The sequence below is a fragment of the Chiroxiphia lanceolata genome, chromosome 5, assembly GCF_009829145.1.
Source record: "Chiroxiphia lanceolata isolate bChiLan1 chromosome 5, bChiLan1.pri, whole genome shotgun sequence".
Taxonomy (NCBI): domain Eukaryota; kingdom Metazoa; phylum Chordata; class Aves; order Passeriformes; family Pipridae; genus Chiroxiphia; species Chiroxiphia lanceolata.
The window spans coordinates 30347970-30375681 of record NC_045641.1 but is presented as its reverse complement, the minus strand read 5'-3'; the positions used below and the strand labels follow the sequence as shown (position 1 = coordinate 30375681).

Genomic DNA, 27712 nt, shown 5'->3' with positions numbered 1-27712 from the left:
GACTGAGGATGTGTAATAAATCTGTCCTTTCTTAAAAATCAAGCAAAAGCTGCTATGGCAATAGCATATTATCTTGACCTACTGAGAGGAGGGGCTTAATGACAAAAGATATTTCCCTTGCAGTTTGACACCTGCTCTCTGAACAGCTGCCATTGCATATGGAATATTACTGACACCTTGGATTATAAACAGAACTTGCAAAATAGAGTTGTGATTTCAGGAGGCCCAGAGAAATGGAGAGAAAAAGTACAGCCTGGAACCTAGACTTCTGTAAAACAGATAATTCCAACCTTTCTAAAACAGGTAAGAGAAAGATTTAATAAATATCCATTGTACCTGTAATCTCCAAAGCAATAATTTGTTTCCTATTCAGTTATTACGCACTGATTAATATATAAACATATGTATAAATTTTATATTCTTAACTTTTTCATAAATACCATCTTCAGTAGGGAAATTCTTACATCTTAACTTTCCTTCTACTGTAGCTTATGTTTGTCATATAGGACTTCACTAACTCTCAAGTAAGTTGAACATGAACAGAATCTTTTAATGAAAGAAATACTACCTTAATCATAAGACCAATCAACTCATTAAGAAGAAAGCAATTGGATATTAGCACAATCTTCTTACCTAACTGCATACAAATACTACTGATATTACTTATTGTTCCCACCATACCGGTATGTATAACATGCTAAATGCAGTTGAACTAGAATACGTTAAATGCTCCACTTGTATTGCATTATATATCCTTTCATATCAATTCAGTTGAAATTAAAATGGAATGCATCGGATGATTACCTGACAGGTAAGTTGTTAAAGTAATAATTGCCAATAATGCTTGTTATTTTTACAACAAAATCTAGGACAATCTGTATAACGCTTTATTAATTTGATAAAATGAGCTAAAAGGTTACACTTCGAAAGCACACATAAGAGAAATATTTTTGTGTGTGAATGGCCAGAAATTTGGAAAACCTGTCTAGTAACTAGAATAGATTTGTACTAGATTAAAATACAAATATGGCTGTTGCAAACAGCCATACAAAATAGAGAAATTCCAACAAAACAGTTCATATGAACCTACAGCTTTTACTATAAAGAATAGCAAGCAAAAAGTAGCAAAGAACAAAGAGAGTAGATAAGGAATAATATTACACAAAATAAGCTGTTGACTCATTTTAATATTTTCTTTTATTACTTCAGGACAAATTAATTGGTTTTTATGACCTTATTAAAAATACCCCAACAGGTATGACAGGGAAGAACATAGTTCCTAGGCTATATTTACACATACTAAATTCTATACTTAAAAATAAACAAATAAATGTGCTAAGCCTAATGGAACTTTTCAAACACAAGTTAAATGCCATATTAATGACCACCAATGATAAAACTTTGAACTATAATTAGTTATATACAAAAATCAAGATTCCTTTCAGTGACAAAATGTTTCTTCAAAGAAGTTTCCTCAAAACATAATTTTTTACTGAAAACAGGTTTTCTATCTGTTCCAAGGCTTTGGAGACCACATCACAGGTACAAGGGGAACACAGGGTAGTAGAGACTTCAGGATTTAGGTTCCAGCAACAAACCAGGCAGTAAATCAGCTCATCAGCTGAAACCTGCTTGACTTTCTCTAACAGCATATAAATGCTGCCAGGGATGATGAGAGAGAGCTTGTAGATATTGTCAGAGAGTCACAGATCTAAGTTATTTCTTTTCAGTCCAGGAGAAGAGACAACTCAATAGGCAGATACAAAACAGTGAGTCTAATAGGACACTTTTGTAAAAACTAAAGCTTTCTAGCATTTTTAGATCCACAGCCCATAGGATGGTTGGATTTATTAGACTGTAGAAGCAGAAACAAGAGAAACATTAAATTCTTACTCATAAATTTAGCATGCTTTCTTGTCTTAATTAGGAGTGACAGAAACTACAAACTCCAACCCTTTCCTGGGCATATGTGTAATATTCTAATACCAAGCTCTTCATCAAATCAGATGTATTCCTTTAATTTTGGATGCCTCATCATGTGATTGCTCTTTCTGTCCTTTTAATGTTCATGGTCATCAATGGCTGAAACTGTTCAGCTGAAAAATTAATCTCAATAAATGGGAAGTATTTTTTAACCCTGAAAACCAATCCTACTTTCATCAAAGTTTGGCAAGTCTGCTCTTAGCACTAACAACATAAGCATAATATAATGTCATTTTGCTCTTGATCATTCTGCCACTCTCTGTGTATGCATGTGGCTGACTTTGTTTAAGAATACATGAACCTAGCATTGAGCACTGTAATGTTCAGAAAAAAAAAATTTTCCTAAACTACAGATGCAAAATTTTGGATTCGAACTGTGATGACAATCTAGTCACATCCTGTAGCTCAAGTTATTCCGTTCGTGCTAAGACAGTAGACAGAAAACTTGCTATTTTCTGATATTAAAAAAAAGTCACTTCTGAAAATTATTACAGCACATATGCAGATCTACTGGACATTGGGGTAGCTCCAATGGCCTCAGGATAGAACAGGACATGCCGACTGTCTTCCCACATGCAGTCAAACTGTGTCCTTGATTGTATAAGGCTTTAAATTTTTCTGACAGAAAACCAGATCTCATTATAGCAGCAAGCTGGGAGTCAAATCCCCTGTGTTCTTCTCTTGCTTATTAAGTTACCCCAGGAAAGATTCTTTTTATCTCTGCACCTGTTTCCCTGTGTCCACCCTGTAAGTCACTCCCTGATCAATTGCAAAGCACACTGTTTGAAGTCTTGTTTATGGTCTTTAAGCTCTACCATAATACAAAGAATTAACAGGAGACAGTAAAAGTATTTTAGAAAATTCAAATATATATACCACCGTAGATGCTTGCGAAACACCTACACAAACACGGACACACTCTCTAATGACTCTCTGAGCTCCAAATGCACCTTACACAGCTGGGCAGCTCCACCCTCTCCAACTACATAACTTACTTCATATAGCTCAACGCTGAGTGCAGCCCAGCAAACTGAAGGTGATGAAGGGGATAGGAGATTTATTAGTTCAGTTCTGTAACTGCCCTAACATAGTCATAGGGCTACACACCCAGACTTTATCCAGCCAACCTACAGCAAAGCAGAGCAGGTGGAACAGCTGTTTGCCTCCCTCCATTCAGATCTACCTATAGTCTTTGTCCAGGAGCTTGATAAGCTCAGGAACCTGGCATTACAATTCCCTCATGCAGCTACGGCCGTGCTGTTTGTAGCCAGTTTAGGACTTATTTATACAGCCAACACAACTTGGAATTAAGTGTTCAGTGCCTTCATTCTTAAGTATTGAAAAGGAAGGCAAGAGAGGTAGGAAATACCATTTGATTCAAAGAACACATGACCTATAGCCAAGGGGATTTTAGGAAAATATAACTTTTCTATACATATTCAAACTCCTTTTAATTTATCACATCGTAAGAAAATGTTACTTAATTGTGTTTCACCTATTAGGATGGCTATTTTAAAGAATTTACAGGGATATCTTACAAAATTCAGCTGAAGAAAAAAAGTTACACAGTTTATGTAATTTTTACATTCACAAAGGCTATGGAGAAGGGAAAGTATAGCTACCCTAGGTTAAAGTCCAGTACTTCAATACTGAAGAAAATACATTTAAAGAGCAAACACTTCCCACACTGTGAGTAGAACAGATGGCTTCCTATCCATATTCATTACCTGGAAAGTCATTTGACTGCCTTTGTTGCTGAGCTTCTAGAGAAGCAACTTTCCTTCCTAACTTAGTTGAGTACAGTTTGAACCACCTTTTTGTCAGATTACTGAGTCGACTGTAAATTTCCAAAGCACAATAACACAGCATTTATTTAGCAGGTGTTCACTGCAGCTCATGTTTGCTATATTTTGACCCATGTCTGTGAACATACCTTTGGAAAAGACTTACTGTACTAAGGTTGACATGAAAGCAAAACACTACATTAGAAAAAACACTATTTCCAACTTAATGCTTGAAGATGTTTTGAAATTTTCAAGGAGTCAGTAACATTCTGAAAAAGTCCTGTCTTCCATTCAAAGTGTGATCCGTACCGAGGAAAATTTTATCCTGTCGTCCTATAAAGTTATAAAGTTATTTGGATGACCCTCATACAAAGCTTCTACTTGGACAGACCTTACAGTTTGGCACCTGCTGCATCATCTGCAGAAAGTTTATAGAAACATAACGAAGGGCAATTGGTGACAGCTCATTCTGACAGAATATTCCAGCCTTTATTTTGCTTTTATTAGAAGTAATCAATGAAATTAAGCATAAGACATTATAAGCTTAAAAACTCGCTTTGAAAAATACACTACAGATCTATGTTCCACAAATTCCATAACATGAATTGACACAAAATGGGCCATAAAGAGTTAGACAAAATTAATTCTCTAACCGCACCAAAAGCACAATGTTTTCAGCACAGGAAAATTACTTAAAGAAGAAAATCACAGAAAAAGGAAAAAAAAAGAAAAGGCACACTGTCTGGTGCTTTAGATGGCAAGGTTGCTGTGGCCTTTACCACAAGCAGAATTTCCTCCTGATTTGTTTTGACGCTGTTTTCTTGACCTCAGTCACAGCCCACTGCACAGCTGCCCACATTAAACATGCCTCTAGGCCCAGTATGGATACTCAAGGCAATCAAAGCAATGATGGAATGAGCGTGGGCAATTACTGTCCTTCTGTCATCTCCTCTGCTTTTTTCAAAGATACTTACAGATACATTGGAGACCAGCTAAATGGTCGGCCTTACTCGAGAGCAAGGCTGCTGTTACTTGAGAATGAATACTTTTTTTCTCTCATCCATTGTACACAATGTTAAATAGTGGAGACGAAAGTATATAAAGCCTTGCATAAAAGTTTATTAAGATCTGCTTGTGTGGGTGTTGTAGAGTAAGCTTTAAGTATATTCGGAGGTTATATTTTTTTTAGATAGAGGAGAGGTTGTACATCATACTACGTTCTGAATTCTTTTGCCAGTTCAAACATACTGAATTTAAAATTTTTGAATTTTAAATTTAATACATCCAACTCGATTTTTATTTTAAAGGCTGTTGGTCTCTCTTTTCCCTTCAGGCATACTCCATGGACTGATGATGAATGGTACATGCACTATTTTACTTTGCAACAGAAATCCTAAGATGGAGTGGTACTGTTATTTGCTGGTTCTGGTTTGCCTTTTCTCTTTATTAACAGGATTTCTAGGCAATATACTTGCACTACGACATTATGTTTACTGCATGAAGACATGGACTACCAATACCATATTCCTCTTTAATTTGGCACTTTGTGACTTTACTTGGACTCTCATGGCACCTTTTTCAGTATATTATAATATCCAGAAGTTAGCTGTACATTTCAATCAAGCATTTTATCAGATCATAAGACTATTTTTTAGTATTAATGTCTATGGAAGTGTCTATTTCCTGGCACTCATCAGTTTTGACAGATACATAGGTGCTGTCCATCCTATCACTTCATTAACATGGTGGGACAAAGGAAAGGCTGTGTTTTGCACTATTGGGGTATGGATCTTCATAGTGATTGCATCGATGCCTGACATCTACTACACAGTTGCAGCTAGAATACGGCCTGACATCATAAATGACCTGGATGCCACTGAAGGACCTTTACAATTTGTAGTGCCATTCCTGATCTCCAAGATTTTATTGAGATTCCTAATTCCAGCCACAATCATCTTTACATGCTATATGTTGACTCTCAAAGCACTACTGCAACTCAGTAAGCGTCAGCAAAGAAGGAACAGACTTATTAGGCCTCTGTTGCTGATTTCAGCTGCTATGATTGTATTTGCTGTTTCTTTCATACCTTACCATGTTATGATGACGGTGATACTAATTTACAGAATTAATTGTAAATCACTCTGTGGGAACATAAGCACATTAAATGCCATTTACAAAGTCACAGAGATCATCTGCAGCTTCAACAGCTGTCTTGATCCAATCATTTTTACGGTAGCAAATAAGACATTCTATCAAAGAACTAGAAGTATAAAATGTCATCTCGAATGCCAGTGCTGCAGTTGTCTGACAAGAAGAGTAAGGGACATCACTCTGGCCCCGAGAACAATGACATAAACACTAGTCTACAAAGATTCACATCTCCAACTGCTTTGTGTCATCAGATCCATTTAAAATTTCTTCTGTATTGTACAAGCTATCTCTTGAATAAACAATAATACACAAAAATGCAGAGTAAAACTCAACATGAAAAGAAACAGTAGCAACTCCTACCTTTACAGAACTGGTATTTTAAATATTCGTGCTATAAATATACCGTACACGCAGCATGTAATGAAAAACTACCAAAAGCTCTAAGTAGCTCCTTTAATTCTTGGACAGAAAAATACAGTAAGATTAAGTGCAGATAGTGATGAGGAGCCTCCTTATAGTTTCTGTTAATTATTTCTTCATCAGTTTGTAAGGGCTGCTGTGATTGGATTGTGCAATTAATAACTATCATGATGCTTACAGCTGGACTCCTCGAACATTTTCAGAGAGGCCTTCTACAAGTACTTCATTTCAATGCTGCTTGCACTAGAGTTCCACTGCCAGTGGAACCTCATTAACCCAGTAAAGTGCAGCAGATTTCCAAAAACAAACAAACAAAAACCAAATAGTAAGATAAAGTCCCTGCAGATAGTCAGAGACACAGTAATTCTGTTCACAAAGTAAATAGGCATGGATTAAAGAGTTTTGCTAAGCCTTTCCCGAGGCAGCAAGGCTTCCCAACTGATAGGGGTGTCCCCCAAATCCTAGGCAACTACAGCTGTTTGCCATTAGTGTTCTGCTTCAGGGGAGCATGTGTTCTGCCATGAACTCTGATTTCCTCAACAGTGAGAAGTGTGCACTGGAAAAGTGTTCTGAAATACAAAAGTGGCTGAGCCACAAGAAGGGTAAGCACATGCTGCTATACAGCAGTGCTTCTTCTGTTCCTTTAGTGTCTTAGCATCACAGTTTCAGGACAGTCTAAGGTAACTAGACTACGATGCACTTTAATCATTAAACCAGCACCACAGACAGTCATCACAACATTCACCTTCAAGAGTCATTATATATGTGTTCTTTCATCATATTGTATGGGCAAAATAATCATGTTCCAATGATCAGCCACCTGCTGACTTGTCTTCTAGCCAAGTTCCACATATTACTCTGTTAATTATAAAAGCCCATGTATCAGTGAGCACATTACTTTTACTTTCAGAAGGTACTGGTGACAAAGTACATTTTAATATACTTTGTACAGTGTCTTAATTCTTTAATTATTTAGGTTTAATACAATTTTGTCTTCACATGTCTCTATTTGAAAATATTTCTATTTTACATGGGTACTGAATCTCTCTTGTTGTATGTTTCAATTGTATTGACTAAATATATATGTATGTATAAAATCTAGAAAAACTTTTCTTTTTAATTTTCTTTAACTGTGACATGAAACGAAGAACCTGGTCCTGATAATCTGAAACACTTTACAAGTGTTTGGATGTACTAGCACACTCACAACATCCCACAGAATAATTGCATGCCTATATTCTAAGTGCTGCTTTTTTCCTCTGATAATTTCTTAATCTTTCAATTTCTCTTATTTTAAAAATATTAACTTTTTTTAAAACACATGAATTGTCTATTGCAAACATGAGAAGGTTATTAACATTGCATTGGCTTCCATAAGAAACCAAGCTTTTTAACTCACAAATGGGCATCCATGGGCAATTACCTATATACACTTACATCTCAGACTGATAAAGAAACAATGGCAATGTCATTTAGTGACAAAGGTGTTCCCAGCATGAAAAGGATAGAACAGCAGAGATAAGTGTGAAGTTCTGGACTCAATGAGTTTATTGCTCCCACCAGATTGCACCCAAACTGTAAACTGTAAGCTATTTCCAAAATCGAACACTTGCCACTTTTATGTTTCAATTTATCTTTAAAGGCACAAATACACTGTTTCATTTTCCTTTCTCCATCTCAGTATTGCTTCAGCAATTTAGTGCCTGTGTTTTGGCTGAGTAAAATTCAACACAGGATCAAAATACGCTTTTCTATACACAAAACTAAACATGAAAACTCAGTGCACATCTGGCTACAAAAGACAACTTCACACCTCTGGGACTTGGGGATTTTACTTGCCAGGACTTCTAATATGTGAGCTTTTTCAGGAGAGACAACACTGGCTTATACCAAAAACTTGTCAACATTTTCTTGAGATTTTTAATAGAATAACAGTTGTTTCTCTGTTCAGACAGATAATTTTACTCTTATTGGGTAATATCTACTATATAGAAGTTAATGTTACTATTACATATTAAGCAAGTGTCATTAGAAAGATTTGTTGTTAAAGAGGAAAGAAACATTCAACTCAGAAGAAATTGTGAAAAATATTATCAAACTCACTTCCTGATTTTGGAAAATAATTAGATTTGTTTCCTCTTGAAGTGCTGCCTTTACAACACATCTGAATGCAGACTGTGCTCAAAAATACTCAAAGTTGGAAAGAATAAAATTAAAAATTTTAATTAAATATTGGATTGAAAGCCTCCAGTGAGTTCAAGATAAATACAATAATCAAAGAGCTTCACAGAAAACCCTTCCACAATTCCTATGCAGTGTCTTTTGCAAGCAGCATAAATGCAGATTGCAGAGATTGTCAAGCGAAGCCTAGTGATGTAAAAAGAAAAACTAAGGTAACAATAAGGAAATGCTTTAAAGTCAGTGTGAGTCTGACTCAAAAGAAAAACAAAACTAGGGAGAAATTTCAATCTGGTCAGGCAATCAGAACATAAAATGCATTTAACTAAACAAGGATGACCTTTATATTTTCAGTGGGGCTGAACTGTGCAGTATACTCATATAGAAATATGCAAAACGAGATGTTTTTCACTACTCTGTCTGCAACACCCCAACAAAGAGCTCCATGGTCCAGGGCACACATGATGGAGCTATGCCAGTGATTGCCATTGTGGGCCTGGGAGAGTATCAAGGAGCACTTACAGTGCTGTGCCAGCAACCAGGGAAGGAAGGACTGGGGAAGTAAACAGGCAGGGATATGTTTTTGCAGGTGTGAATCCAGACCTCAGCCAACTCAGAACATAAAAATTACCATGAAATAGTATGTATCTAACCTCGTCTCCTTCTATGGGTTACACGTTTGGTGGACGAGGGAAATGCTGTGGATCTCATCTCTTTGGACTTTTGTAAAGCCTTGGACATAGCTTCCAACAGCATTCTCCTGGAGGAACTGGCTGCTCATGGCTTGGATTGGTGAGTAAAAAAACCAGCTGGCTGGTCAGGCCCAGAGGGTGGTGGTGAATGGTGTGACATCTAGTTGACAGCCAGTCACCAGTGGTGTTCATCATGACTCAGTACTGGGGCCAGTCCTATTTACTATATTTATCAATGATGTGAATGAGGGGATCAAGTGTACTCTCAGACATTTAGCAGACAACACCAGGCTGGCTGGCAGTCTTGAGCTGCTGGAGGGTATGATCTGCTAGGATCAGCTAGGATCTGCTGCAGGCTCTGCAGAGGGATCTGGACAGGCTGGATTGATAGGCCTAGGCCAATTGCATGAGGTTCAACAAAGCCAAGTGACAAGTACTGCACTTGGGTCACAACAACCCCATGCAATGCTACAGGCATGGGGCAGAACGGCTGGAAAGCTGACAAGCAAAAAGGATCTGGGGGTTTTGGTCGGCAGTTGTCTGAACATGAGCCAGCAGTGTGCTCAGACGGCCAAGAAGGCCAATGGCATCCTGGCCTGTATCAGAAATAGTGTCACCAGCTGGACCAGGTAAGTGATTGTTCGGCCGCACCTTAAATTTTGTGTTCAGTTTTGGGCCCCTCACTTCAAGAAAGACCTTGAGGTGCTGGAGTGTGTTCAGAGAAGGGCAACAAAGCTGGTGAAGAGTCTGGAACACACGTCTTAGGAGGAGCAGCTGACAGAGCTGGGGGTGTTTATCCTGGAGGAGGCTCAGGGGTGACCTACTGCTCTCTACAACTACCTGACAGAAGGTTGTGCAGTGAGGTCCAGTCAATCTCTTTCCCTATGTAATAAGTAACAGGACAGGTGGAAATAGCCCCAAGTTGCATCAGGGGAGGCTTAGATTGGATATTGGGAAAAATTTCTTCACCAAAAGGTTGTCAAGCACTGGAACAGACTGCAAAGAAAAGTGGTTGAGTAACCATCCCTGGAGGTATTGAAAAGACATGTAGATGTGGAACTCAGGGACATGGTTTTATGGTGGACTTGGCAGTGTTGGGTTAATGGTTGAACTTGATGATCTTAAAAGTCTTTTCCAAACTAAATGATTCTATGATTTTATCCAGGCAGTACTGATTTCTGTTGTGTATCCTTTGATCCTTCCTGCCCCCAAGAACATGAATGAGAGATACAGCCAGCATGTCCCCAGCAACCTCTTCACTGGGAACAAGCAGGAGCAAGCTGGAGACTCCTCCAGTTTGCTTATGCAGAACTGAGTAAGGTGGGCATCCTAGCTCCTCAGTTCACTGTTCTGGGCTCAGCTGGCAGGACAAGGGACAAACTTTGGACTCTCAGATTCTAATATGATCCGTTTTTCTGCATTGCTCCTTCTTGTGTCCCGCTGAAAGAAAAATATAGAATAAACTGTGCTACACAAGTAAATCCTTACCTCCATGTCTGTTTCCTACATGGCCTATAAAGCTGAATAATTATCTGTCAATAAAGCCATTTATAACAGAGGTCCCAAAGTACTCACACACATAAGAGAAAAAGGGGAAGGAAAAGTGAAGAAACCACCTAACGCTTCTGAAAAAATTAGTTCCAACCAACACCAAACAATGAAGAACAGCAGGGAAAAAAGCAGATGGGGGCATTGCTATAAAATTCATCTGTGTCACAGTGCCTCCCTCTGTCATCTGTTCTGCCAGCCTGGACACAACATGCCTTGTCCTGAGTCTAAAGACACCATGTAATCTTTTAAAAAACATCTTCAGGACACAAATCTCTTGAAAAATCTTTCCCTCTCTTACCCTAAGCTAGTCCCTTTCCCATGATACTCACCTGTGAATACACCCTAAGCTGACAAGGGTTCTAGACATTTGTTTTTCCGTTTATAAATGATTATATAGTCAATTAAAGACACTTTTTTAAAGCATTTTTGTTCACCTAGGCTGAACTAACGCTAATGTTCTGACTGAAATCAAAAGTGTTCTACTAAATAAGAGTTAAAAGGCACAAGACATCTGTTCATATTTACTTGGTCATACTTTTACTTTGAAATACATGCTCCTAAAATATTTTATTATAATATTACCCAGATAGAATGACATAAACAAATAAAAATTAGAGAACTTTATTCCATTTTGCTACAATAAGCAAGCAATAAACTAAATAGCTAAGAGCCAAAGTCAACATCATCTACTATGACAAGTATGTTGCAATACTGGTTTCGTACAGATCTTTGTTTGGATTAAATCTGAGAACATGGTATCCAGTTAAATGCCTAACTATTACAAGTTTGAACACATTATTGAATGTTGTAATAATATTAGCCTACAAAACTGATTACAAGGTCTAGGTAGCTTTCATGTACCTTATCTAGATATTCTAAAATCTTCATAATATGTACTAGAGGAACACAAGATAGACCATGGCCTGAAAGATTTGACCCTTTATGTACATGCTCAGTGGTTGTCAGAGGAACAACTTTCTCATTTACTACTGTAAATTCAGCAGTTTTGTAAGCAAAACTTGTTAAAACAAAAATCTCTGAGTTGAAGAGAGAAATTTGCTACAAATGTCCCAAAGCTGCCAAGGAAAACAATATTTATGTTCTCTATTTGTCCTTATAGTATTTTCATCTCACAGAGAAACTACCTGAAATGTTCACTTACTAAGATGGGAGTTTACCTTTTTTAAATGAAAATGTTCAAATGTTCCTGCAACTTTGGTTTTCTCTTCAACATACATAAATGAATGTATTCCAATAGCAAAGTTTTTCTTTTCCATGCCTCGGAAATATCTCACTTGTCAAAAAGATATAACAAACAATACCACAACACTATTAAAATACTTCCCCTTTGTACACTGCTTTCATCTGTGGAAGCCAAAACTCCACAGACAGAAGAAAAAATATGCCTAGACTGATTTATAGCTGGAGGGACCAGAGCAGAGGCACATAATATGGCTAAGTCCACCATTGGCCTTGTAAAGAAATGTAGCTCCTCTGCTCCTGCCTTAGAGAAAGATCCAAGACTCTGAGAAGCCAAGTCTCCCTGCACTCTGCCAGGAGCCTGCAGTCAGAGATGATGGGATGTGCTGGCCTCATGCAGGAACCTGTCAATCCATAGCCCTCCCAAGCTCTCTTTTTAGGACTTCTCCGAACTTAGCACTTACCAGCTCAGTCCCTTCCTCTTCACATGACTCAGCATGGATGGGACTTCCTCCAGCTGGGAAAGGTGAATCTTAATCACAGAGCACTGCAGTTCTCAGCTTTTGCAGTCTAAGGCAGAATGCAGCCTAATGTCACAAAATGTAACAGTCAAGGTCTCAGCTACTGACGCAGTTAGAAAACTGACGTCCTCGAACAGGACATTATGTGCTAGGACAATGGGAACTTAGGATCTCCGATTTCCCACCAGTTAAGTCACCACTGGTCAGAAGACTGACATCAGTAGCCAGATGTCTTTCCACTGGGCTCTTGTGCAGTCTGTCTTACCTGATTTTGGCGACCTAAAGGGCCTGATCTGAACTAGAGACCACAGGTGAGGGCATGCGAGTGAAATGTTTGGCACTCTGCCTTCCTTAGAGGAAGATATGCCATTTTAGAAATTCCACACAGCCTTTAAAGATTGCTTGCTATTTTGCAAAGAAGAAAAGAATAGAAAAGTTCAAAAGAATGCACACTCATCTTTTAATGCCAAAACAAGAACAGGAGGATGGACTTTTGCTGCTGCAAGGAAAGGGCTGACATTTTCTTTTCTTAAGGGATTACCCAAAGGCAGCCAAGAGTAGGGTGGTGGTGGTTAGTGCCACCTGCCATATCAAACATTGCAGGGTGGTTCATGAAGGCACCACATCTCACTCTTTGCTTTATATTAATGTCATTACTATTACCTAGAAGCAACACCTCAGGCTGCTGTCTTGAAAGAGTCATAAAATGCAAGTAATGGGGGAAGACTTAAAACTATGCCAGAATTACAGTGTGTAAGCAGGCTTAGTTCTGAATTTTTCTGCAACTGCTAATTTCCATTATACAGATTTAGCATTTAATTTTAATTATAGACTTCACTATTACTGATGTTATTATCATAGGTTTAGACAATTGTGCTGATGCAGATAAAAGGAAACCTGTAAAAATAGATATTGATTTCCTATAATGTTTTAGAACATTTTTTAGTGGGGAAGTAACTGAAAACCCTGCGTTAGCAATAGAAAATACCAGCACATTTGCTGATGAGGCGTAAATTTTTTAGTTCTACGTGAATGTATCCCAGGTTACAAAATTATTGTGAAAAAAAAATTTCTGTGTAGATGTCCTCACTGCATAATACAAGTTAGTTAGAGGGCACGTAGGTATTAATCATATTTTGCACTCTCTATCCTTTAAGAATTTTTAGCATTTTTAAGAAACCTGAGGGGTTCTTTTAACTGCCAGACCTATAAAAGTAATTTCATGATCCTCCTTATTTTTTTAATTCTAGAACTACAGTGTTTATCACTTTACATGTAGTGCCTACAGAAACTACATTTTCCTTCTTTGAATTCTTTGTAATCCCAATTTCAAAGCAGGTAAAAGAAACTTAGCAGCATTTATATGCTGTATAATGCTGATTATGAACTCCGAAGGGCAGTGCTCTAACTCTGTTCCTCAATAACAGTTTAATGATATTCTGTAATGACTTATCAAAATAATGAGGTTTTTTCTATACTGTTCGGTCTTTTCTCCTGAAACTGATTCACAAGCTTATTTTTAATAGTAAATAGAATTGCTTACACTCTATCTACTACACAGCCCTTTAAAATAAAGATTTATAAAGCATTTTTGAGTCAGAAAACAAAGCAGATTAATCTTGGGGTTTGTTTTATTTTTGTCTTAATAAGTATTTGTAACTTGTGCTTTCTGTTATGGACACTGTGACTAGACCTCACAGCAGACAAACAGGGTTCCCAGGGGTTACTGGGCATGTCTGCATTTCCAGTGCAAAATACAAGTGGAGAATTGGTTTTGTGGGATCAAGAGGAAGCATAATTCAGTGAAAAAAAAAAAAGACACTCTCTGGCCTACAATGAAATACAGGGGTATGCACTTAAGAGTTGAGCCTGTCCAGACTTGTGAAAACTGTTGTTTCATAAGCTACGTATTTCTCAACTAGCACCTGTATATGCACCCAGATCAACACTTGTCTGAGCACCAAAAAGGGGTACAATCAGTTAATCAAGTCCTATATCGGAACTAGTATGTGCTGCAAGCTGTATAGACCTTATACAGGAAAGCTGATTACTATTCTGCCAGTCTCAAAACAGTCTAATGTTAGGCAGTCGTACTTCTAATAAGTAACTCTGTGGCAATATTTTGCAGAATTCTGTGCCCACAGGTATAGAAGCAGTTGACAACTGTGCAACTCCACTAACTTTGCTCCAGGTTCCTAGTTGTCTTACAACTACTCTGCCCTCCTACCATGGGATGGAGGACGGCAAACTACTAGCTATTTCAACAAATCTGTTTTATAATGGCACTACCAAAACAACTGATATGAAATGAGCCTTCACGGGTTAAAAACGTTTGCAAGACCTATTTCACCTTTGGGCTGAAGTTTCCAAATGCTGAAAAACTTCTTCAGAAAAAAAAAAGGTCACGTTTCCTACTTGGATAACCCAGGAATATGTTTACAGAGTTAGAAAGTAAATAGTTATGTCTTGTTTTAAACACCCACAAATCAGACTTTTTGTACCAGACATTTTTTCACAATTGCAAAATTCAGAGGAACACCATAAAAATTTAAGTACAAATATGTTTCATACAGTTAGATTCTATTAATGCACTAATCTCCTGCAATGACATAATATTAAGCACAGCTTATTAATCTTAATTTACCTTTCTAGAAATAATATATCATTCATTTGTATGATGTACACTATGTAATCATGTCAAAAAAGGATTATCTACTACATACAAATTGAAAGAAGTGCACATTATCAACTAATCCACTGTAACCTAGGAAAAATTGAATTTAAATCATTTGATACCATGTTATTTGCAAAAGTAACCATGGCAAATACTATACTGCAAAATACATATCTACTAGAAATACACTGGCTGTAGAAACTGCATTAACAGTCAGTGAAACTGAATAAAACAACAGTTCCATAGCAAATTTCCTTTCAGATGTATAATGAACTCAAATTTTCATTACTAAAAAAGCCAAAGGGTGGGTAGTTTTCAAACTAGAACACACAAAAATACTATTTCATGGTAAGTGCATAAAAAGCCAGTAAGCTACTAGGTTGGCAGGGGAGAAGGGAGGAGCAGGGAATACTGAAATTGAAAAATGTTTTCATTTTCCCAAATATATGCTTTCTCTACTCAGGCTCGGTTTTTTCCTTTATTTTTAAACTAATTATCAATTTAATCATAAAAACAGTGTACAGAAATATTCATTATTATTCTTTATCTAGCATACTGACGTCTTCTTATCCAGAGAACTGTTTAACTAGCTGCTATATTCATTCAATACCACTAGAAGGTGCTCCTCTGCTGAAAGATAATTATTTGTCTGAATTGCTGCTAAAAGCTAATTTTTCTCCAATAGCTGTGGTTCTGGCCAGTTGTTTACACAGACCGTAATTGCAACAACTGCCCCTGCTATACAACAGCAGGACCTTGTATGCTACAACCATTATAACAGCATAAAAATAACAGATCTGTTATCACTCGTTTTCTGATAAACCGAAATCCCAGCTGAGCAGGACTCCACTCAGTTTTGCTGCAAGGTGAGGCACGGAAATTATGCTGGAGCTAACACATTGTAGAGAGCCACATATTTTGTAAAGTTAGAAATCACAGAATCGCAGAATTTAAGTCGGAAAAGACTTTTATGATCATCGAGTCTAACTATACACCTAACATTGCCAAGTCCACGCCAGACCCATTCCTGGAGTAACTTGAGGCAGAATGCACCCCTCGACAGACATTTGCACACTTGTCTGAAGGTAGAAGGAGAGTCCAACACAAAAAAAGAAAGTGAAGACAACCATACAAACACAAATATATAATCTACACCAAGCTGCATCTAGAAATCCAAGGACCAATAACTCATCTTTCATACACAACCTTATATGAGCCTCAACCAAGTTCCAATTTAGCTTGACAGCCAGAATGGCACTCTGATAACCTCTGAGTACACACAGACTGCCTTGGTAAATTCTTTGCATATGCACTGTAGCCCTTACCTCTGAAGAGACCACTGACACTTGCATTTGGTCTGGTATGTGCCCTGGCATGGCAATCAGAAACATAGTCTCAAGAGAAGTTTGCTTTTTTATCTGCAGCCTGAGATGAAAATCTGTAGACAGCCCCAAGAGAGTAGCACTCCTGTTTTACTCTGTGAATTTAGATAAGTCATAGAGAACTCACTTCTAATTTAGCTAAAAATTGCTCCACCTTTGGCTGCCACAGAGAGGAGGCTCGTGGGATATAAGCCCCAAATCACTTCAAAGTAATCTAAGCTGGTATGCATCAAGGAGAACATTATGCAAAGTGGCAGGTATGGAGAAAACTGTCTGCAAAGACTTTTTTACTTGCTGTATGAAAGTGACACAAAATTGTGCTAAGCCCCAAATTCCCCAGGTCAGGAACTCCACAAAAGTTCCATAGAAAATACTAGTTTTCAGTTTCTTCTTCCTGTTCTACACCTCCAGTACATTAAACTGTTATGGTTTTTGTCGCTTACGTCTATGAGTACAGATTAGCAAAAGAGCTAGGATATTTGGGGGGTTTTGTTAATTAAAACTGTAATCACTCAATTTTTTAGGCCTTTTACTAAGTAAGCTAAAATTAAATATTGTTGCTGCTGTGACTCTCTAGGAATGTTTTCCTTTATCCTGCCTCATCTCTTTACTCTCTCACTGCTCTAATTATTATTTCCATTATTTGTTTAGCATGTCTGACTTTAGCTTAATCTTGTACAGATTTAGATTCTTCTTTGCTTTAATATTAAATGAAAGTGTGTTTCTTAGTAGACATTGCATCAGTGGCCTAGAAATAGAAAACACTATGTGCATCATGTGCATAAATGAGCCTGAAAAGCCCTAAGCAGCTGGCGACTTTGAAAGATCACACCCCAGTGCTGCAGACGAAAGATGAATTCAAGGCTCTGCAGCTATCTCTACCCAGACGTCCAATCTGCCCTTGGGAGACTCCTTTCCCACATGAAGGCACCAGCTAGAGTGTGAATCCTCAAAGCAGAAAAATCTCTGCTGTTCCTGTGATCCCCTGGCAAGAGCCACTCAGAGGGGAAAGCAGTACTGCCCCCTCTGTTGAAAAGAGAATAAAGCAGAAAATTCTGTTTTTCAGTATCTGAAATTAGGGTATGTGTCTCATACATCTCAGCAGTCACATTTAGAAATACTGTGTTTCTCCCCTACCTGTGTCATAGCGAACAATTACTGATCCCTCGTCCTCAAAAGTCACATTGGTTAGCAAGTACATTTACAAATTCTGTAAATGACATTTACTAATTGCTAAATAGTTCTTAAATCCTGAGGATGTATTCAAAGTTTTTTAAGGGTCAGAATGAAGATTTATTTCATTTTGGAAACAAACAAAATAAAACAACAAAACAAAGAAATGTAATTTTGTAAGGCAGGTGCACAGGCTGACTTGGAGTCCCAGCAAAATCACACAAAGAGAAATGTTGTCTTGTATGCAAAAGACCCCCAGTTCTGGGCCCCTCAGTTCAGGAAGGATACTGAGCTGCTGGAGCAGGTCCAGAGAAGAGCAACAAGGATGATGGACTCAAACACTTAAGTCCAATGAGGAGAGGCTGAGGGAGTGGGGGTTGTTCAGCCTGGAGAAGAGGAGGCTCAGGGGAGACCTCATCACTCTCTACAACTCCCTGAAAGGAGGCTGTAGCCAGGTGGGCATCGGTCTCTTCTCCCAGGCAACCAGCAGTAGGACAAGAGGGCATGGTCTTATGCTCTGCCAGGGGAAGTTTAGGTTGGATATTAGGAAGAAATTTTTTACAGAGAGAGTAATCAGGCATTGGAATGTCCTGCCCTGGAGGTTTTTAAGATGAGACTGGATGTGGCAATTAGTGCCATGGTCTTGTAACCACGGCGATGTTGGATCAAGGGTTGGACTTAATGATATCAGAGGTACTTTCCAACCCGGCTGATTCTATGATTCTATGATTCATGTCACTCTGACCAAGGAAATCATGTTCTCCTTGGGGCTCTCCAGCAGGCACATGGTGAGGTCATGTTCCACACTAACATCCTTTCCATCTCCTCATTGTATGGAATAAGGATAGAAGAAATTTGCCCCTGCACTAGGCTGCACCTGCACTATGCCCATAAGGCTGTGTCTGCTAGGAATAAGCTCACTTTTATTTCTGGAAATTGGGGAATGGAGATATATTACTCCTATAAGTGGCAGGCATCATTCCAAAATCACTCCCTGACTCAATCGGAAAGGAAAATCTGACAGTCATGTCAAAAAGATCAAAACACAGATTTGACACATCAATATAAGGTAGCAATGAACTTATTTTTAGTTTTCACTGGATGCTAAATATTATCTAGAGCTTTCCCATTATGGAAAATCTGACACACATAGATCTTCTCACACTCTCATGCTGCTGCTTGAGGAATGGGATATGTACCTCCAGTAGAATCAAAGCTTTCACTGGAGAGAGAATAACCTTTTTGTAGCTACTGCCTATATCTCTCCAATTAAACTCTATAATTTACTACCCAGAGACTAATTCCACAACTAAGGCTAAGTGCAAACAACAGCAGTTTTCTCATCGAGCACCAAGAGAGGAAGCAGTGAGATGTTATGGCTCTTCTAAAAATACAAGAGTAAAAGAAGACATCAGGAGGTCACTTGCATGCTTTTCATTTATATTTGAAAGGTCACTTGTGGTCTCCCTCATGAATGATGTAAAGTTTAAAATAAACTGATATCTTAATTACTGGCAACTTGCCAGAGCTGGAATCTGATGAGCCTGCACTCGCTCAGCGGCTGGCTGCGAGCTTCTTCTTTTTATGTTTGTTTGGCTGTTTGGGTTTTTTTGTTGTTGTTGTTGAGGATTCTGGCTCTCAGAAATGCTTGCTCACAGTCATTTGTGTGTTATTATTAGCAAAGTGTTAGACTGGCCCCTTGGCACATTTTGTAGGACCAAAATAATTTTATTGTATGGTTTCAAAATTTTACTGGAAACAAAAGAGGTTAATTGACTGTGAAGCAATCACAGTAGACCTTGAATACCTTCAACAGTGTTAACCTGATCATTGTTACTGAAATACAACAGGCTCTTGAAGACATTATTTTTTACCAGCTATCAGATTAGTTGTTTTCTATTAGGCTGAAGTCATCAATGGAAAAGAAAAAGCAGGAACAAAGTTGCTGGGTATTAAATGACAGTTCTTACTGCAATGTAAGACAGAGCTGACAACTGAAAAGAATATGCTCTATCAGTCAGGTTAGAATTTTATGCAAGTATCACCATTATTTGTTTCTACAGATGATGGTACAACTGTTCCTATCACTACTATCAAACAAGAATGGGAAACAATCTGGCTGAAAAACAACCACACAAAAATCTTATCACATCTCTGGGAAGGTTCTTTTGCAAAACAGATCACATTTGGTTCATCAGCCATTGCATAAACACCACTATGAACGTGACATGCCAACACTAGCAACAATACCACTGCCCAGATTTTATACTAACATGACCCCTAATATATACTAATTAATCGTATATGTACTGTTATATGAATTTATTGTCTTACCTGCCTAACAGATTCACATTTCCTATGTAGTGCACCATCATCCTGACTAAATCCTAGTCTCCCTAATTTACTCTTGAAATCTGCATACATTCATTGCTTCAGTGGATACACACTTTAAATTCAGCATAAAAGCAGACACTGAAGAGTCTGGGTTTGAGTGGTTTGCAACATCTTTTAGAGCCTTCCAGATAACATGTTTGACAAAAAGAGTAATGTTTTCAGACAACAGGTCCTCAGTGGGTGTTTTGTTTGAAACTGTCTGTCATGAAATTGCTCCCAGCATGGCAGTACTGTATATTAAAAAATCTGCAAAATTTGTGTATATCCACAGCTCAGTGCAATTCCTATAATGAGTGCTTTACTTATTTGCCCCAGTGTCTATGAAGCTCATATTATCATTTAATTTTAAAGAAACTGCATACTGTGAACATTTGTAAGAGAGCAACCCATTAAATTCAACATTTATTCAACAGCTTTAATTTCCTGGCTCTATTATGATGATTCCTCCATTTTAAGAAATACAGCTTTAGCTCTATATATGTTTTGTTTCTGCAATTTTTTATAACACATTAAGTATTTATTTTCCATCCACATCATTTAGAAAGGAACTTACAAATATAAATCTAAGCACACTCACTGGCAATTGAATAAAATGCAGTCCCTGTAATCAGGCTTTAATCAGATTTTAATGCATCTTTATAATCAGTTAGAATCAGAAAAATGGGCAGGTAGACACATACATGTTTTGTAGTTAGCGAGTTTTTAAAAACTGATATATCTAATATGCAGCATAAGCTAAAGATCAGTACATGTAGAAAACAGTTAAAGCAAAGATCCCGGACTGAAAAAATTAAGATATTAGTTTTCTAGGTCTACTGCCCATTTGTGCATACTGCAAAAAGTCTATTCATATGAAAGATTATTTTATATCTACATGATAGATCATGTTTATATACAATGATGCAAAACACACAGCCTGAACTTTGGGCCAAAATACCTCCCACTGAACTCAGAATTTGGGCCTGAAGTTGTAGCGCAGAACTGCAACTGTGCATACGCTGACCAGGTGCCAACTAAAACATACACTTTCTATACGTTAAATACTGTGCTACAGATGCCCCAGAGCAATATGAAAAATGTGCAAAGGTTTATTCAGGGATTTCTTTTACATCAGGACGTGAATGCATTTTCTGAATGCATAGTGCTGTCAAATGGGTCAGTTTGTAAGCTCTTTCTGCTTTTAATAAAGCAGAAAATTAATCAAGAAATCTGTAAGTGAGCACAAAGTAATTACCACTTTCCCTTTCCTCAAGTAACTCTCTTATACAGAACAAAAAAACCCCAGGGTATGTATCTTTATTTTTCATTTCCCCAAACTTCCAGTATTCATCTATGACCTTTCATTTTCCATTTCAAAACAAAAAGCATGGCAGAACACAATATCTAACCAAATAGAAGATATGCTTAGTAATGAATCAAAATAATATGGTGGATAAGAGCCAAAAGACAATGTTAAAATTCCGCTTTTTCTGACTATATGCCATAAAGATATAAAGAATGTACTAGATAAGGACTGTTTTCCTTGGGAATATTTATCATGGGAGATATTTATCAAATGAAGTAAGCTATTTCTTGACTGAGGAACAAGAAATGTAATTGTTTTCTAATCTTGTTTTAAGTCATGAGCAGTATCTTGAAGGATTCCCCGAAGAGGTTAGGTTACTGTTCAAAGATTACTGTTCAATGAATATTTCCAACAAAAAACATTCCACTGTGTCCTCTAGTCGAGATCTCTATTTCTCATCAATATAGTTCAACTAGCCCCTTAACTCTCTGCAAACTCAGTGATGAAGCCTAAATAATGTTTCCAGAACCCTTCTCCTTCCACTTTTAGGCACATAGCATGCTTGCACTCATTTATTTTTATAGTCCGTGACAGTCATGGCTATCAGACAGTGACTGTCACAGATGGAAAACTGTATTTTGACACAGTTCTAGCTATGCTATTTTCTAGTTCATATGCAAACTCAGCAGCACGAAATACAGAAGCCAAGGGATAAAGAGCAGGTAGGGCATAGAGAAAGAAAATCCTTTCCACTCCTCTTCATCTAAAGTGAGATGTGCAGACTAATCCTTTTCAATTTCAGTTTGCAGCCTGCACTGTGAGCCAAGATCTGACAAGGGAAGATTGACTGGTGCCATTTGGTATCCTGACTGCAGGAAGTTATACACAGGCCACAGGAAAAAGTTATACACAGGCCACAAGAACAAAAGGAGGGATTTCTAGGCAGTGAAGACATTGAAATAGTAGCAAATAACTGTCAGAAAATCTTTCAGCATGGGCTGTACAAAACTTCTGGACACACAGAGATATATTGAAGCCGTAAACCCACATCATTATCTCATCAAAGCAATTGCTATTCACGCTAGTTTACAGCCAGCATGGCCACATCAGTCAGCAATACAGCCAGCTCTCCAGTCACACTGACTGACTGCCATCTGCTCACAACGTATCACAAGCAACAGCACATTTCCACTGACACACTGTGTGGGTACAGTCCCAGAGCACTTGAGCCAGCATAAGGTATGGTTGCCATGGACCTCAGCTATCTTGCCTGCACAGTCTCTGGCTGTTTCATCAGCACTGACACTCAAGCCATCACATCAGTTCAAGGAGCTGCCACAGAGGACAGCAGAAGCAACCGGTTTTCCAATTGCTGCCTGAGTCAGAGTGCTGCTCCGTCACATTAACAGCAGTGCTGGCTTGAGGGAGGCACCAAAATGATGTGGCCAGGGCTAGGAGGATGGGGCTGGGACAGATCTACATTGGCTCAAATTGCCACAAAACTCAACATGCAGGAACTAGCCTCAGATCAGATTGTACCCAGACCCGTACTGGTTGCCCAGACCACAACCACAAATATCTGTAAGCCAGCACTACCTCCAGGGCAGTGCCTGTTACTTTCCTCTCAATGCTGACCCCATCTTAGTGCTGCACAAACATCAGTATGGTCAGAGATGTGATCCTTACAGAAATAAAAGATGGGTACTGCTAATGTGGGTAAGTTCCCTATCTTCTTTCACTGAGCAATTGCACAAAATGCACAAAGCAGCAGACACAGAAGGTTGGGCAGACCTTCTCCTTTTGGCAGTAATACTGAATCAAGCCACTTTAAAATATATGTTTAGGTATATCTTATCTATAATATACAGTTACAAATCCAGAAGGAATTATCATAATAACCTACTAGATAGAAGATATTTACTCTGTAGTCAGACGAATGTATTCTCAAAAAGAAAAATTCACGTCATGATGAAGTCACATCCTATAACAACTTGTTCCATGGAGTGTCTAGCCTTTCAGATAAAAAAAAGGTGCTGACTATTTGCCACTTCCAAGCACTGGACCTTGCAATACATTTGGTGAACAGAAAGTTCTGTCCTTCAAATCAAATTTGAGCAAGTCACCCTCTAATCTTCCCTTTATCCTCCCTTTATCTTTATCCTCTCAATCTTCTCACTATAGGGCTCATTTTCCTATTTTATCATCGGTTTCATTATTTTTGCTTCATCTTCTATTTATCACAATCATTTCTCAATTGCGGAAGCCAGAATTGAAAACATTATTGTGACAGTGCTTGTTCCAGGTAAAATGTCCTCTTTATGTGAACATTTTACATTTAGCACTACACTATGGTAAAAACAGCCAAATAGCCATCATGCCACTTATTTATTTTTCAGAATAAGTGCTTCAAGAGAAGTCTGTATTATAAGAAGTCTCTTAATGTGGCTTTGCTTGTTCATTCCTTGATACAACAGCTTTACATTTGATTTATTGAAACAATAGTGGCTCTCTCTCAATCTTAATAGAATGAGACGCACTACAGAAATGGCCTATTGCTCATGTGTTTCGAGGTGTTCCAGTAACTATCCATCCTGCAGTCCTACCAGTATAAGAATATGGGAGTTGTCCATCTAGACCAGCAGCAACACACCCAGCATTAGATGTTTCAAAAAACAGTGCAACTGCTGGGAGTGAAGGAAACTTTTCCATGACTTCTACTTATCTCTAAAACATAGAGACAGCCTTGATGACAGACCTCAGTTGCAACATTCTCTACATGTCAGTTAGGACAATGGTGGATATTTTTGTATCTCAATATATTTACATCCAAATTCTCAGTCTCAGAATTTAATCCAGGGATGTTCCATTCCCTTCAGTCAGTTCATGTGCAGTATGTTCCTCAGTTAAGTCACATCTTGCATAAGAAAGCATTTACTGTCATGTTTTTCTCCATTTTCTGCCTTTCCATTTTACTGACTCACTCTTGAACTAAGACAGAGCCAGGTCCTGCTTCTCTAGAATTCCCATTTTCACATGGGAACCCTTCAGCACAGCTCTGCTAATATTAACAACAGCCCCTGTTTCCACTTAGGTGACTTTTGACAAGACATGTAGTGTTGTCACCCTAAGGAACAATGCCTTTTCTTCAAATTGCTGAGAAAGCTACATACTAAGATTTAAAAACTGGTCTGAAGGTGCAAAGGAGTATTTTTGTAACATGGAAAAACTGAAAATTACTGACCTCTGAAGTACTTAAAGCATCAGCTTTCACTGTTTTTATGCTTGTTTGACTGAAATCACTGAGAATTATTCTCACATAAGTAGACATGGCATTATTTTCCATGATGATGTAAGTTTTGATGTACTGAGTTCTATACAGCTCTAAACAGCAGAAGCGATCAATAGCAAAGCTTACAAAACTGCCATGAGTAGAAAGCTGAAAGGAAAAGGCAGAAAGACATTACCAGGAAGTCAGCAAGTGTATCATGTAACTTACCAAACAGGCGCTGATGGAAGAGAAATTTCCCAGCTATGAGTCCTATGAAAATGGCAAGCAGCCACAGAAACACCTTCAAAAATCTCCAGCCTCCTCCTTCAGGGTATTTATTTGTTACAAAGGAGAAACAATTACCAACAACAATAACATTGGCTTCTGTCTGACTGTGAGATACTGGGTCCTCAGCAAATATTAGGAAGTTAAAGAAGATCACTAAGTAAGCCACAACTAAGCGAGACCATGGGTGCTGGAAGTAGTAGCGGAAGTCTTTATCCATCCTCAGATACTGTAGAACTGTTTTTTGCCTGTATGTGAAGACACAAATGCACAACATTACATATATCCAGAATTCTGAGAGCTTAGGAGAGACCTGCACATTTACAAAAATCAAATCACTGTGATCTTGACATCAGTAAATTTTAAAACTTTAGACTTGACTAGCAATGAAAGTTTCAATCAAAAGATACTGTTAGATCCAGGAAGAGAAAAACTGAAATTTCTGTCCGTTTCAATGTAAAAAAACCGAACAAACATATACACATCATAGCACAGGATTTTTAGTCTCAAATACACTATTGCTTTTATGCCCGCTTCATAACGGGGTATGAAAAGCATGGAATGAATATAAGAACACAGTAGGTTACATGAAACTCAAGAGTGCCTTTCCAGCCACATTCCAAAAAATACAACACAGATTTCACAAAGGTTCATGCTAAGCCTAAATGGAATCCTTCTCCTTATAGGAGGAGGATGAAACCAGCCCATACGTCCAGTGAGGTCTTCCACTGGAAGCTTAAAAGCAAATACTCCAGAAACATCAGAAACTTTGTTCATATAAAGGAATAACATGTTGGAAAAGTTGGAAAAGCTACAATTAATTCTTGCAGATCAGCCAACTCTGTATAAATCTTTTCATTGACTTCCCAGGGAGTACATCTATAGTTAATCATATTTTCAAAACCAGAAAATGAGAGTGCCCTGAGCACAGACTGCTCTGTATGAATACAAAAATTCTGTTTTGAAACCTGCCTATTTGTGAAGTACTGCTATAGAAAAATGCAACTGAGCATGGTTAACATTTCAGTTGTCTGTCATTTGATTTTTTTTCTTTTATTCACAACCAATTAGTTGTTTCATCCTCTTGAACCACTTTGTATGCACAAAGATACAAGGCCTTTGTGTTGTGGAACACCACAATTATTCAAGGGACACAGAGTGTAGGAAGAGGAAAAAAAATGCATCTAGTAATATTGCTTGTTTATTACAGCACAATCCTTGAAGGATACAGTGACAAATTTTTGCAAATGTCACATGCCCTTCAGGAAGAAACAAAACAAACAAACAAAAACCTCTCACAAATTGCAACAAAAGACCTAAATCACCCAATCAATTACTCATTCCTTCTTGGATTTTTAGGTATCACTTTGCAAACTTAGAAATTGTATGAATTTCAATGTCTCCCTTTAGTTAGTCCCTTCAAAATTATTTAATTCTATGATGCAATTTATATTTGTAAAATTACAAACAATCCTGTACGTATTAAATGAAAAGGATAAAAGAAACTCTCAGCAGATTCAAACAATGCATTCAGTAAATAATAAAAATCAGTAAGGTCCCATCATGCATAAATTACATATGAAAAAGAAAAAAAAATACCATATTACAAAGTTAAAAAGTTGACACAAGGAAATGTCAGTCCTTCAAAAACTTTATGAAAAAAACTTACTTAAAGCCAGGATCATTGCCTAAGAAAATACCACTCTGGGGACATAAAACTGCCCAAAGCTATTTCTTGTTCTCCTTTTTTCCTGTTACCGGTAAGAAAAGTTTTGGTATTTCCTTATGTGTATGAATCATCTTAAAGCCCGAATGGGGCTGGAAATAAACAACTAAATGTCTTGGTATTTTTGACAGCTGCCGGATACCCGAGAGTTATTAGACACCCAGATGAAGACTCGGCTTCCTAGGAAGCGTTTTATAGCATCAGAAGCCAGTATTAGCCATAGCAGCAGTGCTAAATCTCTAATCAAAATCCTGCTCCTATCTCCCTCAACGCCAAAAACGCGGGTGCCAAAAGCGCCGCGCACCACACGCCCATCGCAACCTGTTAAATTGACCCATTTCCCCCTGCCCCTGGCGCAGACCCGCGGCCACCTCACCCCGCGCCGCTGCGGCCGCCGCCGCACCCTCCCCGCGAGGGCACCGGGCCACGGGCCCCCGCAGCGCCGGGGCCGCCCCGCGCCCGCCGCACTCACCGCCACGGGGGATCCGCGCCGCGGCGGCTCGGCTCGGCTCGGCTCAGCTCGGCTCGGCTCGGCTCAGCTCGGCTCGGCTCAGCTCTGCTCGGCTCAGCTCTGCTCGGCTCAGCTCTGCTCGGCTCTGCTTGGCGCCTGCCGCGGTGCGGCTCCTGGCTGCGGGCGGCCCCGCTCCGCTTCGCTGCCCCCCGCAGCTGCCGCGGCCGGCAGGGCCCTCCAGCCCCTCGGGCTCTGACAGCGGCGCCGGTGCCGCGGCGTCCCGCCCCCCCGGCCGCCGCGGGGAGGGAGCGGCAGCGGTAGCTGTGCTGGCTGTGCTCCTCCTCTCCTCCCCGCTCCGCTCCCGGGCGCGGGCGCGGGCGAGCGGCCCCGGCAGTGCCGCAGCCGCGGCGGCAGCGGGCGGCGCCGCTGCGGCAGGGTCCCCGCGCGCCCCGGCGCCCGTGCCCGCCCCTCCCCCGGAGCGTGCCAGCAAGGCGATGTGCCCGCGGGTGTCTCTATTCACCCTGGAAAATTGTGGTCTGGGACCCACGGGGGCTTAGCCAGCCGGCGGAGGTGAACGAAACCCGAAACCCCATC

At 39.0% G+C, this 27712-nt stretch overlaps 2 protein-coding genes across 3 annotated transcripts in view; one reads left to right on the top strand and one right to left on the bottom strand.

Annotated features, from left to right (window-relative positions):
- Window positions 1–27232, bottom strand: part of TMEM117 (transmembrane protein 117) — a 194492-nt gene extending 167260 nt beyond the window's left edge. The window contains exons 1-2 of one of the 2 annotated variants that reach the window (XM_032687910.1): window positions 27140–27232; window positions 24885–25189 (exon numbers count right to left, since the gene is read on the bottom strand). In XM_032687910.1, the coding sequence (XP_032543801.1) occupies window positions 24885–25161 (277 nt within the window). In that variant the 5' untranslated portion in view covers window positions 25162–25189; window positions 27140–27232. Of the gene's footprint in view, window positions 1–12263; window positions 12388–24884; window positions 25190–27139 lie in introns of those variants that run through there. The other variant, XM_032687911.1, reaches the window with a different exon arrangement.
- On the top strand, window positions 234–6122 carry LOC116786852 (P2Y purinoceptor 1-like). Its single transcript, XM_032687912.1, has 2 exons — window positions 234–303; window positions 5101–6122. The coding sequence occupies exons 1-2, from the start codon at window positions 234–236 to the stop codon at window positions 6120–6122; spliced, it is 1092 nt and encodes a 363-aa protein (XP_032543803.1).
- Window positions 27233–27712: the final 480 nt, after the last annotated feature.